Genomic DNA, 27,753 nt, shown 5'->3' on the forward strand with positions numbered 1-27,753 from the left:
GGGCATGGGTACTTGAGTTTCCACCTTAAGGTTAGGGAAGGGTTTCTTGACTTTGGCACTAGTGACATTTTGGGGACAGTTCAGTCTTTGGGGTGGGGCTGTCCTGTGCACTGTGCAATGTTAGCAGCACCCTATCTCCCAGTTATGAAACCACATGTTTCCAGACTTTGCCAAATGGTCCCAGGGAGCAAGATCAGCCCCAGCTGAGAACCACAGTGTTAGGGAGCAGTCACAGAAAAGTCTAGTATTGGCCCCAGGATCACTGTGCTGATGAGGAGTGAGGCCAATCCCCAGTCCTCCAGGTCTCTGCTGTACCCCAGCTCTCAAGGAGGGGCCAGCAGTGTGACAGGATTTTGAGGTTTGGTAAATGAAGTTTGTAGGTATATTTGTAGGCATAAAGTGGTACATTATCACTTTCTATTTCTAAAAATGTTAAATGTATATTTTGGGCTTGCTACAAACTATAGGAGATAAAGTTAGACAAGATCTTAGGTGGTCCAGGTAACCTGTCAAATACTGGGTGAAGTGTGTAGGTTTAGCCAAAGAGGGCTGGGCATAAGACATGAATGTGCCCTATCATCTCACTTCCTGGTTCTCAGTGGTTCATTCTTTCTGTGGGGGGCTCAGGACAGTCTGCTCCTGTGAGGGGGAGGCCAGTATGGGGGGGCCACTCAGTGCTCCTGTGACATCTTCCCTTCAGAGATCTCCATGGAAGGCCCATCCCTTTTGTTGGCTGAGCCCTTCCGAGGCCCAGAACCTGCCTCACAGCTGTGTGCACGGTGTTTGGGTGTGTCAGTTCAGGGACTTGCTGGGAGAGTGTGACCTTGTTGCTCACCCACTCCTGTAGCCCTGGTGTGAACTCTGCATCAGACAGCCTAGCATCACAGCAGTAGGTCTGAAACGGACAGAAGTTTCAGGAAATTCCAGCCCTGTGTTGCTTTGCCTCTGCGATACATCTCTGCCATAACAATATCTTTAAAACCTTATGTCTTAGTTTTTCCTAGGACGTTTTCTCCCTGAGAGCCTTTTTATTAGATTTTTTTTTCTTCTCAAAATACCCATATTTTATCTGTTAATGAAGATAAATGCTCCTTAAAGGAGATAAGAAAAATTCTGAAAGTACAAGAAAATAAACCCTGTTCATCATTCCACTAACTGGAATAACACAAAGCATTCTTAACCTGTCCAAAGTTTTTGTGTCTATATATACATTTTGGGGGGTGATCCTGGATGTGCGATTTGAAACATGATTTCCCTCCACAATATTACAGGGCAGACAACTTCCTTTGTGCTTACTTAAGCACTCTCACAAAGTAATTTTTGTGGCTGCATTCCTTCCAAAGGACCCAGATCTCCCTGGTTCCATCTCTTTGTGCCACCACAACAAATGTCCTTCAAAAGGAATGTTCTTTACCAATCCCTTATTGTTGCACATTTAGATTACTTCCAATTTCCCTTTTGTGCATAACCTTGGTGAATACCCTCGTATACACATCCTTTTACACATTTCTAACTGTTTGCTTAATAATCTCAGTGATGCTGGTGTTGGGCCTTGATGCACGTTGCTCATTTCTTTATCAGAAAGGTGGTATCAGTTCACCTTCCTTACCAGCTGTATATGCTGGTGCTCATTTCCCCACATCCTCACCAAAACACTTGTCTTACTTCTTATAAAAGAGTTTTGCTGTGTTGATGCTGTTTCTTAGGAATGTGTCAGACCAGGGAAAATTACTTAGCGATGAGCCATCTCTGGTGTCTGGGGGACCTGGGTTCTTCTGAAACCAAAGGCTGAAGGTCTAGGGCCCACCCTGAGGCCTCTTGTGGGTGGGCGTACCCCTCGGAGCTGAAACACCCGCTGAGCCCTCTGCCCCTTCACCAGCAGCCCTGCTGTTCGTTGCCCCAAGAGAGGAAGCAGCACCACCCGCCCCCACCCCAGCAGAGCCCTGGGATGACCAGCGCATCTGTGAAGTGTGGGCTTTCTTGGGAAAAGCCCTCTGGCCCTGGAAGCCTGTGCTTCCAAACATCCTTACCCTTTAGAATCGGTTCTTCCCCTGGCACCTAGGACAGTGAAGGGGAGACCGTGGCAGGTGGAAAATACTTAGGAAGGATGAAAGAAGCTGCTTTTGAACCCAAACCAGAAAACCTGCCTAAAGGACTGTGCTGCCGCCTCCAGCTCCCTGGATTTCTGTGGGAGTCCGACCTCTTGGTGTGTGTCTCTGTCTTCCCTTTATCGTATTGCAGGCAGAGAGGAAGTGCAACCCAGGTCTGACAGGTAGGCTTTTTTTATTTCCCCCGACAGTGCACCTCTTGACCTCTATCTTCTTGCCAATGATTTTTTAAATCCTAAATGATTTGGCAATAATTGCTCCTCCTTGTGTGATTATTGCCCTTCACCGATAGTAAATCTGTGAAATCCCCAGGGCCCGAGCACATTTAGGTATGCGGAGCCCACAACCTGGCCCAGATAGGCTTCACTGCTCCAGGCAGCTGCACCCCCGTGTACTCCTCCAGCCGCACGCATGGCTGCGGGGCTCTGCCTGGATGTGGGCATCGGTTCATTGCCTGGAACCACACAGCTGCTGCTCCTCCCTGAGAGTTCTTTCTCCAGGGCCCAGATCTCCCTGGTTGCATCTCTTTGGGCCACATCAACAAATGCCCTCACCCAAGAAGCCCTGGGAGGCTGTATTCTGGAGAATTTCTGCAACTTTCCAGGTGGAGGGGGCCAGATGTGTGCATGCACATGTGTGTGTGTAAAATTCTGTTTTCCCCAGAAGCACAGAAAGTGCCAGGCATGACATGTAATAATTGGAAGGCTCTTTTCATTGCTAAGGAACTTATAGCAAAATGGCCCCCAACCTCTGCCAGTAGGAGATAGGGTCCCAAGTTGGAACACTGTGAATGTTCAGAGGCTGACCTAATGGTTTCAGGACAAGCTATGAGAAGGACTAAGTCTAATCTCATACTGGGGCTTGCGGCTGACTTGGACCAAGCGACTCCTTGCTCAGGTCTCTGCTCCCAGGGGACCTCTGGTGTGTGCAGCAGGCTCTGGTGTGCCCCGTCAGGATGCACACATTGCTGCTGGCTGTGTCTTCCTGGTGACTGATGAATCCCACATAGCTGTGAGGGAGCTTGATAGACATAAGAATTAAACCCATTTGGATTTGGCAGTGTTTTTCCCTGCATGAGTCATTCTAGAGAAAAAAATTCCCATTTTTTACCATGTCTTGGTACTTGCCACTGGCACTGTTACTTACTAAATATTTCTTTAAGTTGATTCATTTTTTTTAAACTTAAATAAATGTATTTAAATAGGAACTTTTGATAACTACTACAAATGGAAAGCCAGAATCACTTACTTACCATAGATAGACTGTTTTTTTAAATAAACACAAAACAATTATATTAAAAGTGTATGTCCTTGTCTGAAATCAAATTGCATGTCACCAGTATCTGTAACTCACTTTGGGAAACATGGGATTAGATGGAGAAAAGATCAGAGAAAATAGCGAAACATAAAGTTCAAAAGAGTCACTGGAAGAAATGCAGTTTATCTCGAGTGTGTTGTGTCTTGCAGTGGGCTGTAGCTACTAACAACTGGCAGAATTCTCAGCACTGGTGGTCAGTGGCCATCTCCTCCAAGCTTTCTCCCCCTGTGGCTTCTGTGATGGACTTGAGAGCAGGTAGATCTGGAATACGTTTTGATGTCTTAAGGTGTCAGACTCTTCTTTCACTAACAGAATCTTCTGAAAATAATTTGAAGCTTTTAATCAAATTTTTATGGTAGTTGAGTGAAGGAGGCTGCTCTTTTTTCTTTAAAAATATGTTTGTTTATGAAAAAATATGAATCAATTTAGACAATAATATTAATAATACACACTGATATGGCAGAGCAGACCTGATGGTACTGTTTCAGCAACACTGACAGAGACTGTCCTCCCCACCACTGAACTCTTCATTGGTGGGAAGTCCTATGGGCTGGGTCTCCTAAGTGTCTCCAGGCAGACAGCCATGCCTTCATTCAAACATTGATCCACTCACCAAGCCTTTGTTGATCATCAGTTAAGTGCCAGGATCAGCACACAGTTCTGCTCTCCAGGAGCTCACGTTTCTGGGAGAGGGAGATAGGTGAACCAGTATAATGCAGTGGGTAATCCCAGGGCACTTTGGGAGGGCCTCACTCAGCTGGGCTTGAAAGGTGTAGTCCCCTGAGCTGAGTCCTAAAGGACTGGTCAGTAGAGGAAGGGATGTCAGCAGGCAGGAAGGTCAACATATTCTGTGGGCCACCCTTCCCATGTTTTCCATTCTTTTGTGCAAAACCATGTTTCCATTTTCCTTTTTAGTCTAAAGGGCCTCTTTTTACGTTTCTTGCATGTGAGACTGTTGGTGATGAAGTCTTTAAATTAGTATCTGAAAATGTCTTTATTTCACCTTTGTTTCTGAAAGGTAATTTTGCTGGGTATAGAATTCTGGGTTGCCCCTTACCGCCAGTTCAGTACTTGAAAGATGTGCTCCACTGTCTTCGCACTTGCATTTGTTTCCAATGAAAAATCTGATGTCTTGTCTTTGTTTCTCAGAAGCGACTTGCATTTTTTTCCTCTGGCTGTTTTTAAGATTTTTCTCCTTGTGTCTGGTTTTAAGCAGTTTGATGGTACCTTGATGTAGTTTTCTTCATGATCCTTGTGTTTGGTGTTGGATCTTGGATCTGTGGATTTATTGTTTCTCTTGTGTTTGGAAAGTTTTCAGCCATTATTTCTTCAAATATTGTTTCTGTCTCCTTTCTCACCTCACAGCCAAAGACTCCAGTTACACGTATGTCAGGCCCTTTGAAGTCTTGTCATGGCTCATTGATGCTTTACTTTTTCTCTCTCTGTTTCATTTGAAGACACTTTACATCTTCAAGTTTGTTCACCTTTTCTTCTGTATAATCTAATCTGTCAATCACATCCAGTACATTTTCCATCCCAGGCATTGTGGTTTTCAACTGTAGGACCTTGTTTTGGGTCTTTTATGTTCCATGTCTCTCAACTTTTGGTACATACAGAAGATAATTGCATTAACTGACTTAATGCCCTTGTCTGCTCATTCTATGTATGTTCTGGGTCAGTTTGGGTTGATTTTTTTCTCCTCATTATCCGTAATATTTATCTTCGCATGTCTGATTTTTTTTTCTTTGGATGCCAGGCAATGTGAATTTTACGTTTTTATGGGTGCTGGATATTTTCATATGCCCATAAATATTTTTGCTCTGTGATGCAGTTAAAATTTCTTGGAAACAGTTTGATCTTTCCAGATACTGCTTTTAAGATTTGGGAGTCAGTGACGGGGCAGGGTTTAATCTAAGGCTAATTATTCTGCACTCCTGAGGCAAGACACTTCTGAGAACACCACCCAGTACCCTGTGAATTACGAGATTTTCCAGTCTGATTGGTGGGAACAGGCACTATTCCCAACCCTGTGTGAGGTCCAGGCATTGTTTTCTTTAATTTTTTGGTGTGATTCTTTCCCTGGCATTGGCTGATTTTCTCATGTGCCTGTGCTGTCCAGCAGTCTGCAGAAGACTGCCTCATCCAGAGGGACCCTACCCTCTGCAGATCCCCCACTACCCTCCGGGGAAGTGCTTCTCTCATACTCCGGGTACCCCTGCTGCCTTGGGCCCCCAGCTCTCACCTCTGTCTCTTCATTTCAGGGTGTCTGCCAGCCCCCAGGTGATCCTCCCTTCTGTACCCACAGTCCAGGCAGCAAGCTGGGGCATGGGCAGGGCTCACCTCATTTGTTTCCTGTGTTTTAGAGATCGTTGTTTTCACTGCTTAATCGTCAGTGTCTTCAGAGAAGACAAGTAGTGACTCTATAGCATCTCACTACGCTGATGGACAGTGACTGTAATGGGGTTTGTGGGGGGGATTTGATGATGGGGGAGTCTAGTAACCACAATGTTGCTCATGTAATTGTAGATTAATGATACCAAAAAAAAAAAAAAAGTCAATGTCTTGAAAACTATTGTTTCGTATGGTTTGGTTTTCCAGTTGTTCCAGGTGGGAGAGAACATCTGAGGGGCTGCTGTTTGAAATGGATTCCAGGCTGTGGGCATTTCCTGTGTGTGTATTTTTGTTTGACTACTATTTTGGTTTTTATCTTTCACTGTTGAGAGCAGAACCATCTAAACTGTGGGCTACAAAGATTTGCCAGAAACGTACTTAGTTTTCACAGAACCAACAGTTAGCAAAATAACCTGTTTATAGAGTACTGAACCTGGCTATAGAGTATTTAACCACAGGTAAAATTCAGCCCAAGTTCAAGTAGAGGCAAGACAGTGTCAGCCTCGCCACACACCTTTGTGTCTCCATAACCCTGTGACACCTGCTGACTGACTTCAGATGGCCCAAGTGTGCAATGTTCAGAGTCACTTGGCCGCTGGGGGCAGTGGGAGATATAGTCAAGGTGGGCTGACTTTTAATCAAAGTCAACATTACCTTGTTTAATTTGGGTGATGGTCTTAAACATGAAAATCAAGCAGTTGCTTTATGTCAAAAAGATGAAGAAGAACAGGAATAAAGCTCTCCTGACATTGCTTCTGAGTGCATTTCACTGTGTGACAGGCCATCATGATTGGAGACGATATCGTGGGTGACGTTGGTGGTGCCCAGCGGTGTGGAATGAGGGCGCTGCAGGTGCGGACTGGAAAGTTCAGGTGAGTGCCCACGTGTGGCCCGGCTTGTCCGCCTGCCTTCCTCTGTGGATTCCTGGGATGCCCATGTCTTTGTTTTGTTTTCTTCACCAAAATAAAGGGCGTTATTCTTTCCAAATGAAAGAGTAGTATGTGGGCCTGGCTGGCTTTTCATAGCAGAGAATGGCAAGGTAAAGTAGCCTTTGATAGAGGGTCCGAGTTTCACACTGGGATTTGAATAAGGTGTAGTGTGAAGAGGACAAAGCCAGGGCCCCACTGTCCTAGGCTCCTGCCCGCAGCAAGTCGGCCGCATCTCGGCTGCACCCCCCGGCAGGGTGGGGTCCTTCACTGTGAGCAGAGGTTACCTGGGCTGGCACTCAGCCCCTCCTGGTCACCTTCCCTCTCCTTTGCTGTGCGTCTGCCACTCGACAAGGGATGACGTGCTTGGTCAGGGACAGGTCAGGGGAGCTCAGGAACCGAACCTCCTTCTCCAGGGAAGCTTGTGTTTCCTTTGGTGGATCAGAAGGCAGCCTGGTCCCTGGCAGGCTGCCGAGGGTACCAGTAGGGGGTCAGGTCCTTGTGGGCATGTGGAGGTGCCCTGTGGTGCCCAGGTCTGGTTCACCTCGCCATTGACACGTCTTAGATATCAGAGTGTTGTCTTGCCTTATTCTAGATCATTTTGATTGTGGCCATTCAGAGGAAAGTACAATTTTGTGGATGTTGGCGATCTTAGTTTAAAACATGGTTACTCAGGGATACTTGGATTTGGGGGTGATGTATTGCATCTGTCCTGAGGTATCTGCATAGACACGGTCAGAGAAATCGATTAGCGGGTTTGCCCCTCACTCTGAGGCCCTTCTCCTGCATGAGAGACCCAAGAGTCATGTGCGTTTGGGAGCCGTAAGTGGACACAAGCTGAGCGAGGAGGCCTCAGTGTACTTAGGGTCTGGGGCTGGAAGTCCCTCTGACTACGTCCTGGACCTCCCAAGCACCAGAGGCCCTCTTAAAGCCCCTGGCACACCTGGAATGTGAACCTTCTTTCTTCCCCAGGCCCTCAAAGGAGGTTTTCCTGGGTCCCCTCTGCTATGTCTGGCCTAAGAGTAAGGGAGACCCCACTCACAAACCCTGGAAACAGTCTGTCCAAGAGGCCAGCCTGGGGCCCTAAATCCCTAATCCCACTGTTCACCAAAGGTGCAGGGCCTGGGCCTGTTGTGAACAGCAGGATTTCGCACCTTTTGATTGCTGCCCGGTGCTGCCTGGCCCATGGTGCCACCCCAGTGCCAGCCACCCACTGGGAGCCAGCCCAACAACCAGCGGCCGCTCACCCAGCACCTTTGGCCAAGGAGCACAGTGCACGCTTCCTAATGGAAAACACAGTGGTTTGGTGTAGAAGGCAGCGAGGAGGGAGCCATAAGGTTTTTTGCACAGGGCTGCTGCATTTGGTCTCTTGGAGGAAAATCACGTCTATCTGGATTAAATGTGGCCTCAGTTGGGGTCTCTCTGGCCAGCCTAAGCCATGCTCCCGTGACCTGAGAAGGCGCTGATCTTGCCCCAGGCCCAAGCTTGCCTCTGGGTCTCTGGGTCCCTGGAGAAGGTCCACACACTTCTTCAGGAAGAAGAGGCAGGTCCACGAATGAGCAGGTGAACACGTGGGAGGCTGTGTCCCACTACCTCAGGAGGCCGGGGGCGCCTGAAGCATGCGGGACGAAGGCCCTTCTGGCGCTGGCCCCTCTCCACGGCCTCACTGTTGAATATAGTAGCCACGAGCTGTGGGTGGCTGGTCCACCCTGAGAATGGCCACCAGGGGACTTAGAGGCCCGAGGACGTCCCTTCCCTCCTTGACCCACAGCCCATACTACCCTGGACTTGGCCCTGCCAGAGGAAAGGGGCCTCATGGGGATGACCTGTGACTTGAACAGGGGCTGGCGGGGTCTTCTGACCCAGGCCAGGCCCTGAGCTCATCCAAGGACCTGGTGGGGGGAGGTGACATGTGGCAGTCCCATGAGCGGTGGGTGCTGGTCCACCTTGAGAAGCGTAACAAGTGCAAAATACACACGGATGTCAAGGACCAAGTGGGGGAGAAAGAACGTGAAATTCTCATTCTTACTTTTACATACTGATTATATGTTGAAATGCTGATGTTTTATGTTAATTTCATCTGCTAATTTTCACTTTTGTTAATGTGGCTTCTAGAAAGATCCAGCTTGCCTCTGTGGCTCCATCAGGGCTCAGTGTCCTTCTGTTGGAAGGTGGGGCCCTTGCACCTCCCCCTTCTCCCTGCAGATGGCGCTCTGGGCACACGGATGCCCCCGCGGGGGTGGGGCCTGATACACCGCGGAGCGCGTGGGCTGGAAATCCACAGAGGCCTCCATGGCAACCTGCGTGGGTGCCACTGCTTGGTATTCCTTGTGGTTCTCCCGGGTGCGTCTGCTCCCCTCGACAACGGGGGCAGGTCTTGCTGAGCTGACCTTTGTCTAACTGGAATCCCGCATGTGCCGCCTACCTGGCTGGTTCATCCCGGTGGCCGTGTGTCCTCTGTCCCCTGTCCGCTGTGGCATGAACACACCTCTCTCTGCCCCTCCCACGGAGGGGACGCTTGGGTAGGCTCTCCAGGAGCGCCTGGCCTGTGTCCTGGGATCATGGCCTTGAGTCCTTCCAGTGTAGATCTGCTGGAGGTGGAACTGCTGGGTCGTGGGGGACACACATGGTCAACTTCACCAGACGACACCAGACTCTGCCGAATCAGTTGTGCAGATTGGCAGCCCCTGCACGGTGGGCTGGGTCCCGCTTGCTCCCGTCCTCATCACCACTTGGCTGTTCTGGGTGAGGGGCCTGTGCTCCTCGAAGTCCTGGGGGTCTCGGGGGCAGGGTCAGCACTCGGCAGCCCAGTCCACCCAGACGCGGCCCCATGGGAGACTGGGCAGGGAGCCCCAGGGCCCTCGGGGAAGAGGGCATCAGAGGGGCTCAGTGGCAGGTGAGGGTGGGATTGGCAGGGACAGACACACCTGTCTTGGCCTCATCCCCTCCCACCTTGCCTCACCTTTCCTCCATACCCGCTCGATTTCCCAGCTCTCTGATTGGCTGGTGGGCAGGGGACAGAACTAGGAATTGGTGGCACCTTCTGGTACCTGACCCTGATCCTTCTTGGTCTCTGACCAAGGCTGCTTCTTGCCCAAAGCACGAGGGAAAAGGTTTCCAACTGTGAACAGCCCTCCTGGGCTCTGTGTCCACCATGGAGACACCAGCCAAGGGCTGGGGGGCTCGGCGTGAGGAAGGGAGCCCCAGGTAAGGCCAGGGGGCAGCTGCAGAGGAAGGCCACGAGGCCTGGAGTGTGGCCCAGAAGTGAAGCCCCTGCTGGCAGCCTCCCAGCCCCGGAACTTTCCTCCTAGGAACCTGCATGTATCAGGGGCCCCGGAAGGCTCTGGAGAGGTGGGACCGGGAGGGAGGAGGGCTCAGCAGGGCCTTCCAAGCCCACTGGACCTGACCGGTACATTCCAGGGGTCCTTCAACCAATTTCTAAAGGGATGTGCTGTGGGCCCGCAGCCCACATTTGCTCTTCTTACCTGCTTGACATCCCACGACAGCGGCTGGGGTCTTGGACCTGTTCTGCAGTGAAACGACAAGGAGGTGTCTAAGTAGGGTGGTGCCTCCTGTCACCCAATTGATGAAGCAGGGCCTGCCCAGGTACTTACACACATCTTACCTCAGCTCATCTTGCAGCCACCTGAGAGGAGGCCCCTCTGCTTACCCCACTTCATACTCAGAGAGGTGGAGTAACTTGCCCAAGGCCACACAGCCTTCCAGTATCGAAGTCAGTGTTTGAACCCAACTCTGCCTGACCCCAAGGCCTGTGCCCTGAATACTTTCACACCCTGCAGTCCCCCTGCCCCCCACGTAACCAAGTCTTGCTGGAGCTCTGGGCTGGGCAGGGTCTCACCAACCAAGAATGGCCACCATGGGGCTCACAGGCCAGATGGGGTCCATTCCCTCCTTGACCCACAACCCACACTACCCTGCACTCGGCCCTGCCAGAGGAAAGGGGCCTCATGGAGATGACCTGTGACTTGAATAGGGGCTGGCTCCAGGGTGTTTTGATCCAGGGTAGGCCCTGAAGTTGGCCACCTGTGCCCACCCAAGGACCTGGTCGGGGGAGGTGACAGATAACAGTCCCAGACATCTTTGCTGCCTTTATGTTTGAAGCCAGCTGAACCTGAGCCCTCCCTTCACCTCCTGTGTGGAGTGGGGTGGGGAGGGAGTGCCATGCAGGTCTGGGAGACCTGGCCCAGCTGCAACATGCCAGAGAAGTAAGGGGACACCACTGAGTACAGCAGGAACCATGGCCCAACCACCCTACACTGGGCTGGCCGCCTGCTTGGACTGACCTCTAACCCTGACATGAACCACGACCACTTGGGCTCTGCGGGATGCCCCCCAAAGGCTATCAGAGCCCCTCCTGCTGGGCAAACCCCCTGGACCTGGGCACAGCTGCTGCCCTCTCGCCGAGGTGTTGCAGCTCAGGGACACGGCTAGTGCTGGTGGCTCAAGCCGGTCCAGGGGGCCAGGGGCATCCCCCAAAGCTTTCACAGTTGCCCCTGTTTATCAAACACACCCGTGGAGGGGCAGTGGTCTCTGGGGCAGCCCAGCTGACTGCCTGGTGCATAGGTTGGAGGACAGTTAGTGTGAGGCCAGGACCCATTTGCTTTCTCTGCTCCTCACCTGTGGGTCAGGGGTCCCCCAGAGTATGGCCCCCACATTTAGCCCGTGCATTCCTAGTGGGGATAATGATTCCCCCAAGTGGGCCAAAAGTCTTAAGAGTGAAAAAGCTTAGAAGTTACAGTGGCTGATGACCCTCCAAAGGGCGACAGTCCACAGACAGGGTGGGATGAACAGCACCTCTCCTGCCTGCTCTGAGTGGGGTTCCCACGTTCCTTTGGGGTCACACGCTCCTCTAGCCCCAGCCTGGGCACGGGGCTCAGGCTTGGACATTCTGGAGCACACAGAGCTCCTGGCCGCAGTGATGGGACTGTGATCTGAGTCAGGCCAGTGAGTTGGCCCAGACTTTTCCAGAATTCCCAAGAAAGGCCAGTGAAATATAAGCCAAGAAGTACCAGTGGCCATGTCTGTCACCCCAGGGAAAACCCTGCCTGAGGGTGAAGCTGAGAAGCAGGAAAGCAGAACCTCAACATGGGGAGAGAGAGACTCCCGGTTATAGTGTTGTAACACCTGGATCTGGCTGTGCCTGAAGCTGGTCCTGCCTCTGACCTTTTTAGTAAAGTAAGCCGGTGAATTGGCTTTTCCGTGAGCAGTGCAACAAGGAGCACTGTGGTACCTCAGGATTGGTCTGCATAGTCTCTGAGGTCTCTCTGGCCCATCAGCCAAATAGGTATGTGCACCCTTTCTGACACATGCCAGTCGGGGAGCCTGCCCCAGGGTCCCCCTTTCTTTGTACATGCAGATGATGTAGTGTTCAGGGCTGGGTCCCCACGCTGCCCTTCCCAAGGGGCAGACAGAGACCTCTTCAACAGCCTTCAGCTCACGCCACTGGAGGCCTTCTCTGCGTTCTGGAAAGTGATGGAAGGGGCCTCGTCTAACCCTGGAGGACGCTGCCCACGGAGGTGTGCTGGTGCTACCTCAAAATAAGGCAGGCTGCCTGGAGAGGGGCCTGTCCTCCTCACTAGAGATGGCCCACAGAGGCCGGCAGGCCTCCTGCCAGACAGGCTGCAGCAGGGACCGTGGCAGCCAGAGGCTGGGGCTGAATAAAGCGCCAAACCCATCCGAGTCCGCTGACCCCTGATGGGCACCCGTGGGTGCCAGGCCATTTCTGTATCTGTGGGCCCAGGGACAGTCCTGGGAGGCTGGTCCTGTTGCCCCGCAGACAGACACTGAGATTTCAGTGTCACCACGTCCTATTTTCAGGTGTGGAAACTGAGGCCCAGACAGGGCAGCGGCATCAGTACCATCACTCAAGCCTCAGATTCCACCCAGTCCATGACCGCCGCCTCTGCCTCGCAGGCTGTTTGCATCCGCGCTCGAGCCCGGCCGTTAAAACCGCAGGTAGAGATGCAGGCACGTGGGTTTGCAGGTGGCAAACAGTGGCAGGAGGGACGTCTGCTCGTTACACACGGTTTGGTTGGGTCTTTGCATCCGTGGGTGTCTTCTAAGTATTTGATGCTGAATCTCAGAACAAGAGTTACTTTTTCAGGTACAGCTGTGCGCCTCCTCCATGGGTTTGTGAAGTTGGGGGATTCTTAAAAAGAAAACCCTCCCGAAAGTGCAGCTTTGTTGCTTAGTTTACAAACAGAAATCAGCCCAGGTAACCAACACTCCTGAGCCTGTGTGTGGCTCTCAGCTGACCCCTCGGCACCAGCCAGGGCCCCTCCCTGCTCACGAGACTATAGATCTCTGAAAATGGGCCTCCCAGCGCTCTGCACCCTCTGGGCTGTTCCATCCAGGAAGGGTCGGGCAAGGGGCTCTGGTCCCCTGTGAATGAAATCTCCAGGCTGCCACCCACACACAGCACCTGTGGCCCCCCCCAGCACCCCCTCTCCCCCATGCCCACAGGGGAGGGCCTCATTTTGCCTCACACTCACATCCAGGTCCCACACACCTGCTGATACACTTGTGTGTGCACTCACACACACACCCTTTGACCTGTGAAAGGGAGGCCACCTGGGGTGGAGTCCCAGCTGCCCTGGCACAGAATGAGTGCCTGGGGCCATTGTCTCTGGGCTTGTAGACTGCAGACCCCAGGAGGGGGCCACCAGGGTGTGTTGCAGGCTGGGGAGCCTGAGTCAGCCCCGGCTGGAGAGAGGGGGCCAGGAGGTGGGCTTGAGGCTCCCTAGCTGAAGGGCCAGGCCAGCCAGGATGCCCGGATGTGTCACATGAGACCAGTCCAAGCCAGCCTGCCCTGTGTCACCGGAGAGGGCCAGTGTCAGCCACACAGACCCGCCGCCCTGAGGAGGCTCCCGCAGGCTGGCCTTCTCTTGTCTCCTCCAGGTTTCCCCCGTCTCTTCCCTCCTGTTCCTTGGCTTGGCCACCTCTCTCCAGATCTTCTGGGTGAGTCTCATTTCCCCCTCTTCCTCAGACTGCTTTCTGCTGGGCCGCTAGAGGGCACCTTGCTGCACGGGCCTGTTGGAGCTGCTGGGGCCAGGGTGCGCGCGAGCTCACACCAGGCCCCACACGCACACACACACGTACACCCATGCACAGTCACACCAGGTCTCCTCACTCACAAACAAGCTTCCGGCACACACAATCCCACACATTCATACACAGGCCTATCCAGGCCTCCCTCCACACGTGTGTGCACATGGCCCTGCCTGCATGTCCACACATTCCTGCCCGGCCCCCACAGGGCCCCCACGCCTTTGCACGCCCTCTGTTCCTCACAGCGGCTGTGTCTCTGCCAAGACAGGACAAACTGACCCGCAGGTCCTGCCGCAGAGCCAGCCCCCGCCACCCCACACCTGCCCCGAGCCTGCCTGCCTCCAGGTTCTCACCCTCCACAGCTGCCCTCACGGGCACAGTCGTGAGGTGTGGGGAGCATGGAGGTGCTGGGGGCAGGGACCTCATTGCCAGCTGTGCGAGAGGCCCTGGCAGCCGGGGTTCCGGCGTTAAAGCAGGCCCCGCGGCAGCCTCGCCTGTCCCTTTTATCCTTTGCCAGCTGGCACCTCCTCAGGGAGAGTCTGAGAACTGCCAGTGCTGGGCATGGGGCTCCTGGCGCTCCTGCAGCCCGAGGGGCCGGGGTCCACTTGAGCAGCCCTCCAGCCCCTGCAGCCCCTCCCGAGCCTGTCCCACCTCCAAGCCTTTGTTCAGGCCATTCCTGCCGCCTGTTCTGCGCCGCTTCCTCGGCTTGCCTGAGTCCTGCTGCCGTCAAGGCCTTCCTGAAGAAGGAATTCCCAGTCCTCCCACCTGGAAGGGGCCTTGAGGGGACAGGGGAGCCCAGAGTGGCAAAGGACCACCTTGAGGTCAAGGGTAAGTGCACGGCAAGCTGGGGTCTGTGCTGCCTCCCACGCCAGGGCCATTTCTGTTTTATCCCAAATACCTCGCCTCTGGGAGAATTATCTGGCATCCCTTGACTTACCAGAGCCTTCTTATTTCCAAACCATTTTTTTGAGATTACCGGAATAGGAAAATATTCCATGTACCCTTTGCCCAGAGCCAGACCCCGTCCAGGTATCGCGTGAACTCCTTTAGAGGGGGAAGATCCAGCCTGGGGGCAAGCAGCTCATGGCCCCGCCTCTACAGGGCACCTCACCAGCCTTGCCTCCATCATGACACTGATAGTTTTGGAGATCACAGGACATTCTGTCTTTCTGCTGTTTCCCCGTAATATGACCCAGGTTATGCATTTCGGGCCAGAATATCACAGAAGTGCAGCTGTGTGCTCCTCTGCGTCATACCAGGAGGCACGCCATGTCAACTCGCCGCAGTACCCGTGATGCTAACGCGGATTGGTTAAGGTGGTGACTGCCATAAAACCATGTAAAGTCGTGGGTTTCTTCTCTTTGTGATTGATAACTATGAGGGGGACATGCTCTGAGACTAAATCCCATCCGCACCCTCCTGTCATCCAATAGTCTTAATGTTGCTGCTTCTTGAATTCTATCATGGTCACCAACTAATTGCATCATTTGTTCTTACATTTGTTATTAGCATTCTCTGTAAAGTAGAATATTTTCTTCTCCCCATTTGTTTATTTACACCAGTGTGGACTCATGGAATCCTGTTTAATTCAGTGGGTTCCAATCTGTTACCATCATCATTTATTTCAATGCTGAGATGGTCCCTGGTGCAGCCCCTGCAAGCTGGCTTTGTGTCCTCTTTGTGTCACATCCCCATTATTCTGTGAGCCCTTCCTTACTTCCTGGCACAAAAAGATGTTTTGGGCTCATGTTCTGTCTTTGCCTCAGCCCTGGGATCAGCCTTTTCTCCATGGAGCTCTAGTTCCTTTTAGTGGGAAATGATACTTAGGATGGAACACCAGGGACTAGATGCCCTTATATTGCCTCTGGGTGTCACTGCTTTCAGACCTTCCCTGTGGACAGGTAGGAAGCTTGCTTGCGTGTACATGTGTCATTCACACACCCGTCTATGCATATCTCTGTGCCTGTCTATATTTATCAAAAACCATGGGTTCACACCAGTACCTCTGATTTCAGTCCAACACCACAGGGTTCAGCCCAGCCTTATGCCTTTGCAAATTTGTGCCTTCCTTCTCCAACAGGGAGAAACCCGGTTTGCATTATTCTCTCTCCATTTACTTGTTTGCTCAGCCCTCCTGGGTACAGCTGACCCCTGACCTCCCCATGCTGCCATGTGCCTGCCTCTGCTGGACTGCCACCCACCCACTGCCCTGAAGCCTTCTGTACATGGGCCCCCTCCCGTGCACAGGTGCATGGCTGGCCTCCCACAGGGAAGAAGGAAGACTCTAGACCTCCACTGGCTCAGCTGCCCCCTCTCCCTACCCTGCTGCTAGAGTGAACAGGCTGGGTCTTTGCTAATTTTGTTGTTCCCACAATGCCTTGTACTTTGGACACGGCATTTATTAAACTGAGTAACAGTCATTGTCGCCATTCAGAGATGCCTTTCAGCTTCCCAGGCCATTTTCATGTGTGTGGTTTACTTCTAAGCCTCATGGGGAGAGAAGCCTTCTGTTTTTCTGAGAAGAGGCTGACTCACCAGGTTCACCAACTGGCAAGGGTGCCCCAGGGCAATTGCCAAGCTGTCACGTGTCCCTATGTGCCGATGAGAGCCAGCCACGTGGTATGAGTGTCATGGGGAAAGGAGCTGTTTGTTGCTGGCAGCCAGGTGCTCACCTGGGCTGGTGCTGCTCTGAAAAGTGGGCATTCCCAACGAGAGAACCCCAGGCTCAAATCCTCATTCTGCCACCTGCCAGCTGGGAGACTGCTGAGCCTCCATTTCCTCATCTATAAAGTGGAGAATTTTTTTTAAGTATTCCCATGGTATCTCAGCACCTTCGCTGGCACAGGAGGGGCTCAATAACTATATGGCTGTAGCAGCGGGTCAGTGAAACCACATGTGCACAGTCCACCCTCCAGACACCCGGGCCTCTCCTGAGGGCAGGCTCAGCAGGCCCCCACTCCTGGGGGGAATCACAGGGGTCATAAACTGGCACCATCAGGGCACCACTTTGAAAATTCTCTCCTAGAGACCACGTCCTCAGATTTCCAAAACTTTCTCATAGATGGGCTCCCAGTCTTCCCTTTGTGGGAGACTGGTCAGCAGTGCTCAGAAGTTGCATACCTGGACCGGGGCTCGGAAAAGTACAGATGTAACTATGCAGACTTTCTCTTGCTGCTCATGGGCAGAGCATGGCATGCCACAGGGCCAGCCCCTCCCAGGAGAAGAGATGCTCAGTTGGAAAGTTGTTTTCTGTAAATAGGGTGCAGTTGGTTATCTCCAGGCCACCACAAGAGGAGGAGCAGGTAGCTTCTCCTGGTCTCCCTCACCCCCATGTAAGGAGACACACCCCCAGCCTTTTGCAGGCTGCCTACCACTGGGAACCTGAGATACCTGAACACAGATCCTGTGCCGCCGGTCTGAGCATGGGAGAATCAGGGTGGATCCCACAGGATTGGTTTGGACTGTGGCCCTCGATGGGTCATGTTGGAAGCTATCGGTGGTTCTCTTGATGCTGAGAGGTGGATGGACCGAGCCATGAGGTCGGGTACCTCAACACACATCCAAAAGGCAGCTCAGCCTTCCAAGCACCTACTGTGTGTTCAGCACTGTGTAGGGAAATGAGATTAATGAGACCAGGCAGCCTGGAGGGTCCCCAGCTCAGTGCTAGACATGGAGTGTGGGGGATCTGGGGGGGTGCAGCAGGAGGACCCTGTGACATGCAGAATGCAAGGGTCACCTGGTCAGCAGGGGCTGTGTCTGCCCTCGTTGATGCCCTATGCTGCACGGGCACAGGGCTGGGCGCACCACAGGCTCTGAAAGACAGAGTGTGGAAATTGGGCTGAGGACACGCGGTCCTGGGGGGGAACCCAGAGACAGTGTGCTGGCCGGAGCAGAGCCCTTAGGCTGCAGCAGGAATCCCAGCGGGTGACTGGGAGGTGGGTGGGCTGTAGGAGAAAGCCCTTTGGCCCGATCAGCTGTGATTCAGGACCAGATGCGCCCCATGGGGTGGACTGGATAACCGCTGCTGGGACGTGCACAGCTGTCTTTCCCCTGGTGCTGGGGAGGTCAGCACCTGGGGACAGGAGCTGGGTCTGCCTGGATCTTCCTCTAACGTGTGCCTGTGAGACTGTAAAGAGAGCCGATGGCAGGGAGGGGGCAGCATTGGCTCGTCAGAAGCGGCAGCAGTGTGGGCGGGAGACCCGGGCAGGTGGCTCTCAGCCTGACCGATGCTGGCCCAGGAGCAGGAGGGTGGGGAAGGGCCTGGGCTGCGGGCTTTGTGGCGGGCGGGGGATGAAATCTCTGGTCAAGCACCGAGCCAGCATGCCCTGCCTAGGCTGCTTTGCCCTCTGTGCCCCATCCCCATCTGTAAGAGACAGACGCTGCTGCGGACCTTGCAGGGTGCTGTGCGGTGCAGGTGGAGCCCAGCGCTGGCCCTGTGCACTCCCGCCCTGGTGCCCGACCGGGCATCTGTCATAGTTTCTGGCACTGCCGGTAGCCTGGCTCTGGCTTACGCAGGGCTGGGAGGAGCTCAGTGACCCGGCTGTACAAAGTAGCAGTTAGGCCTTCCCAACGGTTCCAGAGACTTTCCCGGGATCTGGGTATTTTTTCTGTGGCCTGGTCCTTAGAGCCTAGTGGTCAAGCACGTAGGCCTGGGGGCCCACTGCCTAGGGGTGAATCCCCGCTTAGCTCTGTGCCCCTGGCCGGGTTACTTAGCCTCTCTGTGTCTCAGCTTCCTCACTGTAGTGATGTGTCTCCTTCCTGTCACTAATTGTGACAGCAACGGACACAGGACCTACTTCACCAGAGTTTGTTCCGTTAGGTCATCTACCCTCCAAACAACCATGAGGGTGGTCAGCTGATACTATCTCAGAGAGGCCGAGTGACTTGGCCAGGGTCACAGCTGGGGAGAGCCGGCCTTTGAACCACGGGCGTCTGACACTGTAGCGCGAGCTCTGAACCAGTCCGCCGTGTGCGTGGTGCGGTGTTAACTGACTGCTCTCTCTCCATCTGCTTCTGCCCCGTTTTAAGTTAATCCAGTGGGTTTTTTTATTGTGTTGGGCTGGGGGCGGGGGGCACCAGGACCTGCTCATAGCTGCCAAAGGTGCTTCGAGCCCCAGAACAGATTGCAGCTGGCTCAGGGTGCTCAGCCCCAGTTCTGCTCTGGTTCATTAGGGGAATTAGGAGGATGGAGACGGGGCTTCCAGACTCTGCCCCTCATTGAACGGGAGCAACTGTCTCGTCTGTATCAGGGTTCCTTGCAGATTCCACTGGGCAGAGGTGGAAGGTTCTACCACCTCAGAAGCATTTAAAAGCTTTGAGGAGCTCTCATCTTCTCCAGACCCCCTCTGTCGCCCTCGTACAGGTGAGGAGGCTGAGCCGGGCAGGCCTGCAAGTCGGGGGCTGGCTCTGGCTCTGGCACCAGGGCCCCACCCTTGACCTCCCCCACCTCCCATGTGAGCAGCCCCACCTCGCAGCCAAATGGGTTCGGCCCTTCCTCGGGCTGTTCTGAGGGTTCCAGAGGCCTTGCGGGTCTCCCAGAAGCTGTGTCAGGGGCTGGTGGGATCCGGTGGTGTGTGGAAGCCATTCCTTGGTTTGCTCTGGCCAAAGTCCGCCAGCAGGGAGAAGGCCTTAACCTGTTTGGAACCCCCCAGTAAAGAGGAAGCATCAGGGTTTCCACATGAAATAGTTTAAAATAAACTCCTGTCCAGCCCCTCTGAAGCCAGCCCAGACCAATCTTGCTGGGACTGGACAGAGGCTCATGAGCGCCTCCTAGTGTCCTAGCTTCTCTCTGCAAGCCTGAGAGAGCCCCGCAGCCCTGTGGGTTGTGGACGGGCCAAGGGACCATGGGACTGCAGGGGACCAGCTGGTGTGTCCCAGAGCCAAAGTACAAGTCTCCAGGAGGGTTCTGTGAGTGAGTGGAGGGCTGAAGAGGCAGGGCTGGGGCTGGGGCTGCCAGGGGAGGGCAGGGGGACCCTCGGTGCCACTTGGGACGGGACCCTTTGAAGGCAGGAAGCAGGATAGCCTCCCATTTGGCAGAAGACAGCTGGCAATCTGGGATGTCTGAACACAGATCCTGTGCCGCCGGTCTGAGCATGGGAGAATCAGGGTGGATCCCACTGGATTGGTTTGGACTATGGCCCTTGATGGGTCGCGTTGGAAGCTATCAGTGGTTCTCTTGCTGCTGAGAGGTGGATGGACCGAGCCATGAGGTCGGGTACCTGGGCTGTGGTCCTGGCTCTGCTACATGCCACCAGGTACGGCTCAGGCCTCCTGGCCTTTCTGGTAATAAGAAAGTAGCCATCTTGTTAGAATAAGCCAGCATTTACCAGGTGCACGCATAAGCACTTCTCCTCCTCTGTGCAGCAATCTGTGAGGTGAATACAATGTCTCTGGGTTTCAGATTAGGAATTTGAGCATCAGAGACACTTAGTTAACCATGTGGTGGACCTGAGAATTGCGCCAGGAGTGTCTGACTCCAGAGATCATGCTGGCAGACCCGCTCAGCTCACCCATACTCAGTCTGCCCACCTGCCCTCTCTCCCTCCCTCCTGCCATGAGAGGTCCTGGTAACACAGTGCAGGGGGTATCATGGGGGCTTAGGGAGGCGCTGAGGGCATTGCAGCTCTGCCCATGTTGCTGGAAGTGGGGGCCCGGGCGGGAGGCTCCAGGCAACGAGATTCAGATCTGCAGAGAGTGGGTAGCAGGCATGCCCCGCCTGGAGCAGGAGTTGTGCAATTGGGTGAGATGGAAAGCTGGGCCCCGCAGAAGGCTCTTGGCCCTGGTGAGCCCTCTTCTGCCTCCCTCCCAGCCCGAGGCCCAAAGCAGATGCCATGAGCCCAGGGCTTCCCAAGCCCATCCACTGTTCCGTCCAGGGGTGCCATCCAAAGGCTGTGCCCACTCGAGATGATGGCTGGGCCCTACCTACCCATTACACTGCCTCCACTTCACAGATGAGGAAACTGAGGCCAGCGAGCCAAGTGGCCGGCTTGAGGGCTGTGCCCACTGCCCTGGGGGAGGAGGGAGAGGAGGCTGATACTCCCCAGGACTTTGGAGATGCTGGCCTGGTGTTCAGGCCGTGTCCTAAGCAAAAGCTGCTGGGCTTATTCTGCCCTGTTACAAACCGTGTGCGTTTGTGCCCCCAAATGTGTGCAGCCGCGGAGCAGAGACATGGGGCATGGACGGGGCTCAGACGTGAGGGTGCAGCTCAGTGGCCGTGCTGAACTAAAAGCCCCTCTCTAGACTTGGTAGGGTTGGTGCCCCTCTGCTCTGGCCGAGCCTTCTGGGTGCCCCTCTTCCAGTTCGCCTTTCCCAGCAACCCAGCCAGAGGCTCCCACCCTGGCGCTGAGGGCTGGGCCCACCGAGGGCACACGTGTTTGCTCGGTGCCCTGCCACTCGCCATTGCTTTCCGTGGGCCTGCCCAGCTCACAGCCCCCCGCCGCCCTTCAGCCGTCCCACAATGTGCACGTCTGGTCGCCTTCTCTTCTCGCGCCATAGGACGTTTGTGTGACCAGAAGGGAGGGCCAAGGCCACGAGGATCTGGGGGGCACAGCCACAGCTTCAGGAGAGCAGCCCACCGCTTGAAGCCACCCTTCCCGGGCTGGCGGAAGGGAGACCCGTGGGCGGCGGCACTCCCTGAGTGGGGGCCGCGCACGGCTGCCCTGAGCCGGGCTGTTGCCCACAAAGCATTTGCTGCTCCACCTGGAAGAGACCGGTGATGAGACATATGTGGCCAGGTTCTCCATTTGTTCAGAGTCACACATCTGGGAGAACCTGTGAAAATCCTCCAGGTCCTTCCCTCCCACCCCGGCTCACAGAAGAGTAGGCCCCAAGGTGGCCTCTGACCTGCCAGGTCACACAGCTGTGTGGAACCTGACTCACGCCGGCCCAGCACTCTCAGTTCCTGTGGCAGAGACGTGGCAAAGTGAGGAAGCCCTTCCTGAGAGGTTGGTGCGCCCTCCCCGGGCGTTTCCACGCACTTTATGTCAAAAAATACAGTAGGGATTAAATGATTTTTAGCCCAGCCTCGTGGGATCAGTTGCTGCTGCCGTGGGAGACAGACTTTAAGTGCACAGTGGTTATTCAGGGCCTCTTTCTGGGGGAATTTGTGGTTTGAGGAAATACGGGGTGTCCCTGAGGTATACTAGAGCACCCCAAGTATTCCCTGTGCCTCACAGGCCATCTCTAAACCAGAGCCCCGTCCCCCGAGTTTCGGTGATGCCTAAGGGCGCAGCTAAGCATGTTCAGTCACAGCCTCTTGCCTGAGGTCACGTCCTGCTCCCGTCACCTCGGGCCTCCCTTTCCTTATCTTGAAAATGGGAATAAGAGTCCGGCCTGGAAGGGGGGAGAAGAGAACAGCATGTTCCACAGGAGCGTTCAGCACGCCCGGTGCACAGTGAGCGCTCAGCAGGCCCTAGCTGCTGTCTGTATTGGTTTCCCGTCAGTGAGCTTGTCCCCAGGGTAGCTGTCGGGGGAGGGACTTTCTTCTTGGGCCCTTAGGACCGTCCCCAAAGTGCTGCCGTCCTTCTGTGACTGTGTGAGCCCCCGTTTCAGAGATGTGCCCCGCTGGCTGGCAGGCGGGCCTGTGCTGTCGCGCCCCCAGAGGCCAGGGGTCTCCCACCCAAGCAGGGGCCTGCAGCCCTGGTACACGGCCCCACCCTGTCTGACCAGGTCCCCGTGGCTGTGGGTCCCCGCAGGTGGGCACTGGGGGAGCTGCACAAGGAGGGCCTTCCCCTAGCCCGGAGCTCGCTGACCTCTAGAGATGCCCACCGAGTACTCCTCGGGAGGTTCCCACACAGAGGGCAGTGCCTTGGAGAGCTGGCCCCTGCCACCGGACACCCCAAGCCCCTGGCCCCCGCTTCTGGCCTGCGCCACTCATTCCACGCTGCCGTGCGCAGTCTGAGTGGATTTTTTCGCTGGGCCCCCTGGGCTGCCGAGGGCTGACCTCTCACACCCACCTACCCACTTTGGCTGCCCGGAAAACCACTCGTTTCCCAGGGCTCCCTCCCAGCTCAGCATGGAGCTCTCCAGTCAGGGCCAGGGCAGGGGCCCAGGGGCTGCAGGGAGCACGGGCATCTCCAACAGGCCCTCTGGGCCCGAGGGCCTGCACAGGTGTGGGTACCAAGACCAGGGGCAGTGCTTGGTGGCTTGTAGAGGACACTCGTCCCCTGTCCTATGCCTCTGAGCCCACTCCTAGGTCACAGGTTTGGGCTCCAGACCCTCCCGGGAGTTGGAGCCAGGGAACCCTAGGCCCACTTACTCACGGGCTCTGGGACATATTGCCTGGGGTCCATGGTATCTTTAGGGGCTCATGAAGATGATGTGATTTCTTCTAAAATTAGAAGCAAAAAAAAAAAAACCACCCAAATGTTTAAGGTCAAAGAAAACATTTTCATGCTTTTTCTCTCACATCAGAAGCATGATATTTCTAAGTCTTATAGAAATCTAGTAAATTATTTCCCTAGTTTTTATGGAGGGAGGGGTCCCAGAAAATCATAAAGCGGCCCCCAAGGTATGCCCTTGGCCTGTGAGAGCCTGCTGGACCCACTCAGCAGGCCTGAGTCCCAGAGTGCCTTGGGTCCTGAGCCACCCTGGCATGGAGGGGCTCTCCCGAGACACAGCTGACATTCCTGGAGCGGAAGCCCCGGAGCCCCAGGCACTGAACCGCTGAAGGCTGGCGTCATGCGTCTGCCCTCCCCGCCCTCTCATGGTACCTTGTGACCTGCATTTAGACCTAACAGGCACCCGAGGCAGTCAGGGCCCAGGCCTGGCCCAGGTGTGCCGTGCTTCCACAGCACCAGACTGTGACCCCAAAAAGGCTATGTGTGGGGCTCAGCTGCAGGGTGGCTGCCACCCATTTACTGACTTACATGTTTACAGATGTGTTCACAACAGCCCAGAGGGGTAGTATCAATATGCCTTCATTTTGCAGGTGAGGAAACTGAGGCACTGAGAGGTTGTGTTACCTACCCAGGGAAACACAGCAGCTAGCGGGATTTGAACCCTGGCATTCTGTCTCCAGTCATGTGCTCAGGCCAGGGCTTTCCATGGCAGGGGTGCTGAGGGGGGTCAGAGGCTCTCGGGGCCTGGAGAGTGGGCGCTGGGGGAGTGGAGCCACCTCCCCGTGGCCGGCCTGCTCTGGCCTCACCCATGCAGGGACCGGAGAGCGGGGCCAGGCAGGTTCTTCCCCTGCCCACCCCACTGGCCCCCTGCACTCCTGGGGCTCAGCCATGCTGGAGGCCCGTCGTTCCCAGAGGCCTCCGTCCGTGCTTCCGTCCTCGTTCACCCGCCGCCTGGCTCCTGTTGGGCATCACCTGGCTCTGGGGGGGTTTCTCTGGCCACATCCCACCTCCATCTCACCACAGCCCAGCTGCTGTCTGAGGAATGCCCCAGAGGGACATCCTCAGGAGACGCAGCGTGTCCCCTGGCCCCTGGTGCCCCCGTGGGCCCAGGCCAGCCTGAAACCCCATCGCCCTGTGCTCGACAGCGCACCCCCCACCATCCCGGCATAGTCACACCAGTGGGGCAAAGCAGGTGCCAGGGGACTTTGTCTGCAGAGATGCCCCAGGAAGGTGAGGTCTCGGAGCCCCATGAGGACCATGACTTGGGAGCCAGGGACGGGGAGTCCTGGGTTCAGGGCCTTTCTGTCCAGGTGGACCATCCTGTTTGCCTGACTTTTCTCATGTGCTGTGTGGGGGGTGTAGTGGGGCCTGCCTGGGTTGGCACACAGCAGCCCACAGAAAAGCCATTTTTGCCCCAAAGACCTCCACTAATCCTCCTGGTTTTTATGTTTTTGACAATGCCTCAAATGGCTTTTTTCTTCTTAAAAATTGATGTGATTTTTCTAATTATATAAGAAATGCATGCCCTCTTTGGAAAATGAAGAAGAACACAAAGAAGAAAATAATCCACAATCCCACCTCCCCGTGGGAACCATGGTTAGCATTTTGTTCTGCCTCTTTCTTTTAAAAAGGTACACTAAATGCAGGCATTTATAAAGCATTGTTTTGGGTTTAAGATCATATCTAAATTGTCACTTAGATCTGAGCATGTATGTTCCCATCTCTGGGACATGATTGTGCCCCCACAGAACTGTAGCCTGCCGGCCTCCCAGACAAGCTACTCAGGGCAGAGCCTGCCGAGAAAGCCTCCGGCCCTGCAGAGCAGGAGGGCAGGCTGGAGGCAACCCCGGCCCCCCGACCCGGGCTGACTTGTGAGGCAGAGGTCTGAGCCCGGCACCTGCCTCATTCGTCTCCTGGGGTGCAGTCATGCTGAGTCACTCTTTTTGCCCTGGAACCTTTGGGTAGGAGGACCTGTGCCCCTTGAAATGAATGTTCCATGGCTCTGGGTAAGCCTGCTGGCCCAGGGCCCCCAGGCAGCAGGAGCAGACCTGCTGGAGGCACAGTGGGAAGGACATGTGGCAGACGGTGACGGGCAGATGCCAGCATCTACTGACACATATCCTTCAACAAGTGTGTATGTGGGAGGTGGACGTGGAGCTCCTGGGGAGGGTCTGCGTGCACCTCTGTTCCGTGCCCTGCCTGGCATGCTGGTACATAGTCAGCCCTGGACTTACCCTCTTCATAGGGTGACCTGAGCCTGCACCCCTGTGGACACCAGTGGCAGAGGGCAGAGAATCAGTGCCCCTGAGTTGCTGTGTCAGCCAGGCTGGCAGGGTGGTGGGCACCCTGTGCCCACTCCTGGCTGCTGTGAGCTCCTGGGCTGGGGTTCCACTTAACTGTGGTCAGGGTTCTTTTTATTTTTTAAAACTTATTATTGTCATTTATTATATAACACACAGAATAGCATATAGAGCTTACATGTATAGTTTAACAGATTTTCTCTAAGTGAACGCACACCTGTAAGCAGCCCATGCCCAGTGCCCTAGAAGTCCCCATGGGTTTCTTCCAGTCACTCTGTCCCCTGAGATAATCACGACCCCGAGCACCTCTAACAGTAGAGGTTAGTTTTCCTGTTCTGGATCTTTCTATAAGTGGAGTCACACCACAGATGCTCTTGTTCCTCATGGTCAGACTTTTAAGGGGGCTTGGCTGGGCAGGTGGCTGGGCCATATGGCTCATTCTGGCATCTGTGGTGGGCTGCAGGGCTGCTCTGGACTGCAGGGTTGTTCAGTCACTCTGCAAACACTGCCTAAGTGATGTTCCTGCCAGATGCAGGCTTGGTGCAAGGAACATAAGGCCTGGCTTTGCAGAAACTCTCAGTGCATGGGCAGGGAGCCCACATGTAAGCAGACAGTTCTCCTTTGGGGGGCTGGCTGGCATGAGGGCCGAGCCCCTCAGATGCAGAGCTAGCCTGGAGGGCGATGCCGTCTCCTGGAGAGGTGGGGCCTGAATGCGGCTCTGAAGGGTGAAGAAGAGCTGGCCAGAGGACGAGCTGGGGAAGAGCAGGCCAGGAGAAAGGAAGGGGCTAAGCCTTTGTTTCCCCAGTGGGGCTCGGTTCCGGCAGCCACACCCCCAGCCCTGACCCTGTTGAGTCTGGGACCAGGCACCACGTCTCAAGTCAAGTTAGGAGCTGGAGTGGTACTCACTGCCCACCAGCCCTTGCGGGGGCCCATTCTTCAGCCACTGTGTGCCCTGGTGTTGGGCCAGCGCCTCTGTGTCCTGGACTTGAAGCCAACTGCACACAAAAGATAAGCTGCTATTTCCGGAGGCACCAGGAAGAAACTGCTGATCAAAGATGTCTCCTCATCTTCTTTCTTCTGCTTGAGACCTAAGGCCTAAGGCAGATGCCTGTGGGGAGGGAGCGAGCCCAGTGCAGGACAGGGCAGGGGACAGGGTGCTGTGGCCCAACTGTGACTTGGCCTGGCCCGGCGCCTTGCCGAGTGAGACTCTGGAGGTGGCAGGACTTGGGTAGAGAGGTCTCTAAAGGTCCCTTCCAGCCCTGACCGCTTCCCGGTTAGATGTGTGATGTGAGTGACTCAGGGTCCGTCACCCACAGTGAGCACTTGTGGTAGAGGGCAGCATCCCGCCGGAAGGCCTTCGGGGCCTAGTTGTGGGCGGGCTGGAGAGGTGGGCACACCAGGCAGCAGGACTGGGGGGCCACGCTGCAGATGGGGCACACCATTCTCCCCCAGGGTATGGCTGGTCAGGGACTGTGTGCAGAGAGGGTGTAAGTGGGGCACTGTCCTGCAGTGGGGGGCTGTCAGTGGCGTCCCCGTGTACCTGGAAGCACAGGCACCACTCTGCCTGGTACCGGGGCAGGAGGGGCCAGTGGCCCATTTGCACCTTTGCCCTTGATGTGCCGTGACTTGGGCAGAGGCCAGAATGCATCCAAGAAGTGCCCCCAAGTCAGGTCAGGCTCACCTCCTGTGAGGGGCCACTGGTCTTGCCATTGTCTGAGAGAGAATCTCCCTCTTCATTCCACCGTCAGGGTCTCTTCAGGAACTGGGTGGGCCAGGGCCCCCTTAGGGACGCTAAGGTCAGGCAGGCCAGTCTGCTCAAGCCAACGCGACTGTCTCATCGTACTGACAGGCCTGATACTGCCTCTGGGCTGGCAGCCCCTCCCTGCGACCTAGCACCTGTTTTTTTTTTTTTTTTATTGAAGGGTAGTTGACACACAGTATTACATTACATTAGTTTCAGGTGTACAACACAGTGATTCAACATTTATATACATGATAATTCTAGGTACCAGCTATCACCATACCAAGTTGTTACAATATTTTGACTATATTCCTTATGCTATACATTACATCCCGGTTACTTATTTATTTTACCATTGGAAGTGTATACTTTTTTTTTTTTTTTTGTGAGGGCATCTCTCATATTTATTGATCAAATGGTTGTTAACAACAATAAAATTCTGTATAGGGGAGTCAATGCTCAATGCACAATCATTCATCCACCCCAAGCCTAATTTTCGTCAGTCTCCAATCTTCTGATGCATAACGAACAAATTCTTACATGGAGAACAAATTCTTACATAGT

At 54.6% G+C, this 27,753-nt stretch overlaps 1 protein-coding gene across 2 annotated transcripts in view; it reads left to right on the forward strand.

Annotated features, from left to right (window-relative positions):
* The window catches only part of LHPP (phospholysine phosphohistidine inorganic pyrophosphate phosphatase), a 119,983-nt gene that overhangs the window by 32,636 nt on the left and 59,594 nt on the right, over positions 1–27,753 (forward strand). The window contains exon 6 of one of the 2 annotated variants that reach the window (XM_036899085.2): positions 6,597–6,688. The exons of the other annotated variant lie outside the window; for it this stretch is intronic. Within the exon in view, the coding sequence (XP_036754980.1) occupies positions 6,597–6,688 (92 nt within the window). The remainder of the gene's footprint in view (positions 1–6,596; positions 6,689–27,753) is intronic. 2 annotated transcript variants of the gene reach the window in all.

The sequence above is a fragment of the Manis pentadactyla genome, chromosome 8 (assembly GCF_030020395.1).
Source record: "Manis pentadactyla isolate mManPen7 chromosome 8, mManPen7.hap1, whole genome shotgun sequence".
Taxonomy (NCBI): domain Eukaryota; kingdom Metazoa; phylum Chordata; class Mammalia; order Pholidota; family Manidae; genus Manis; species Manis pentadactyla.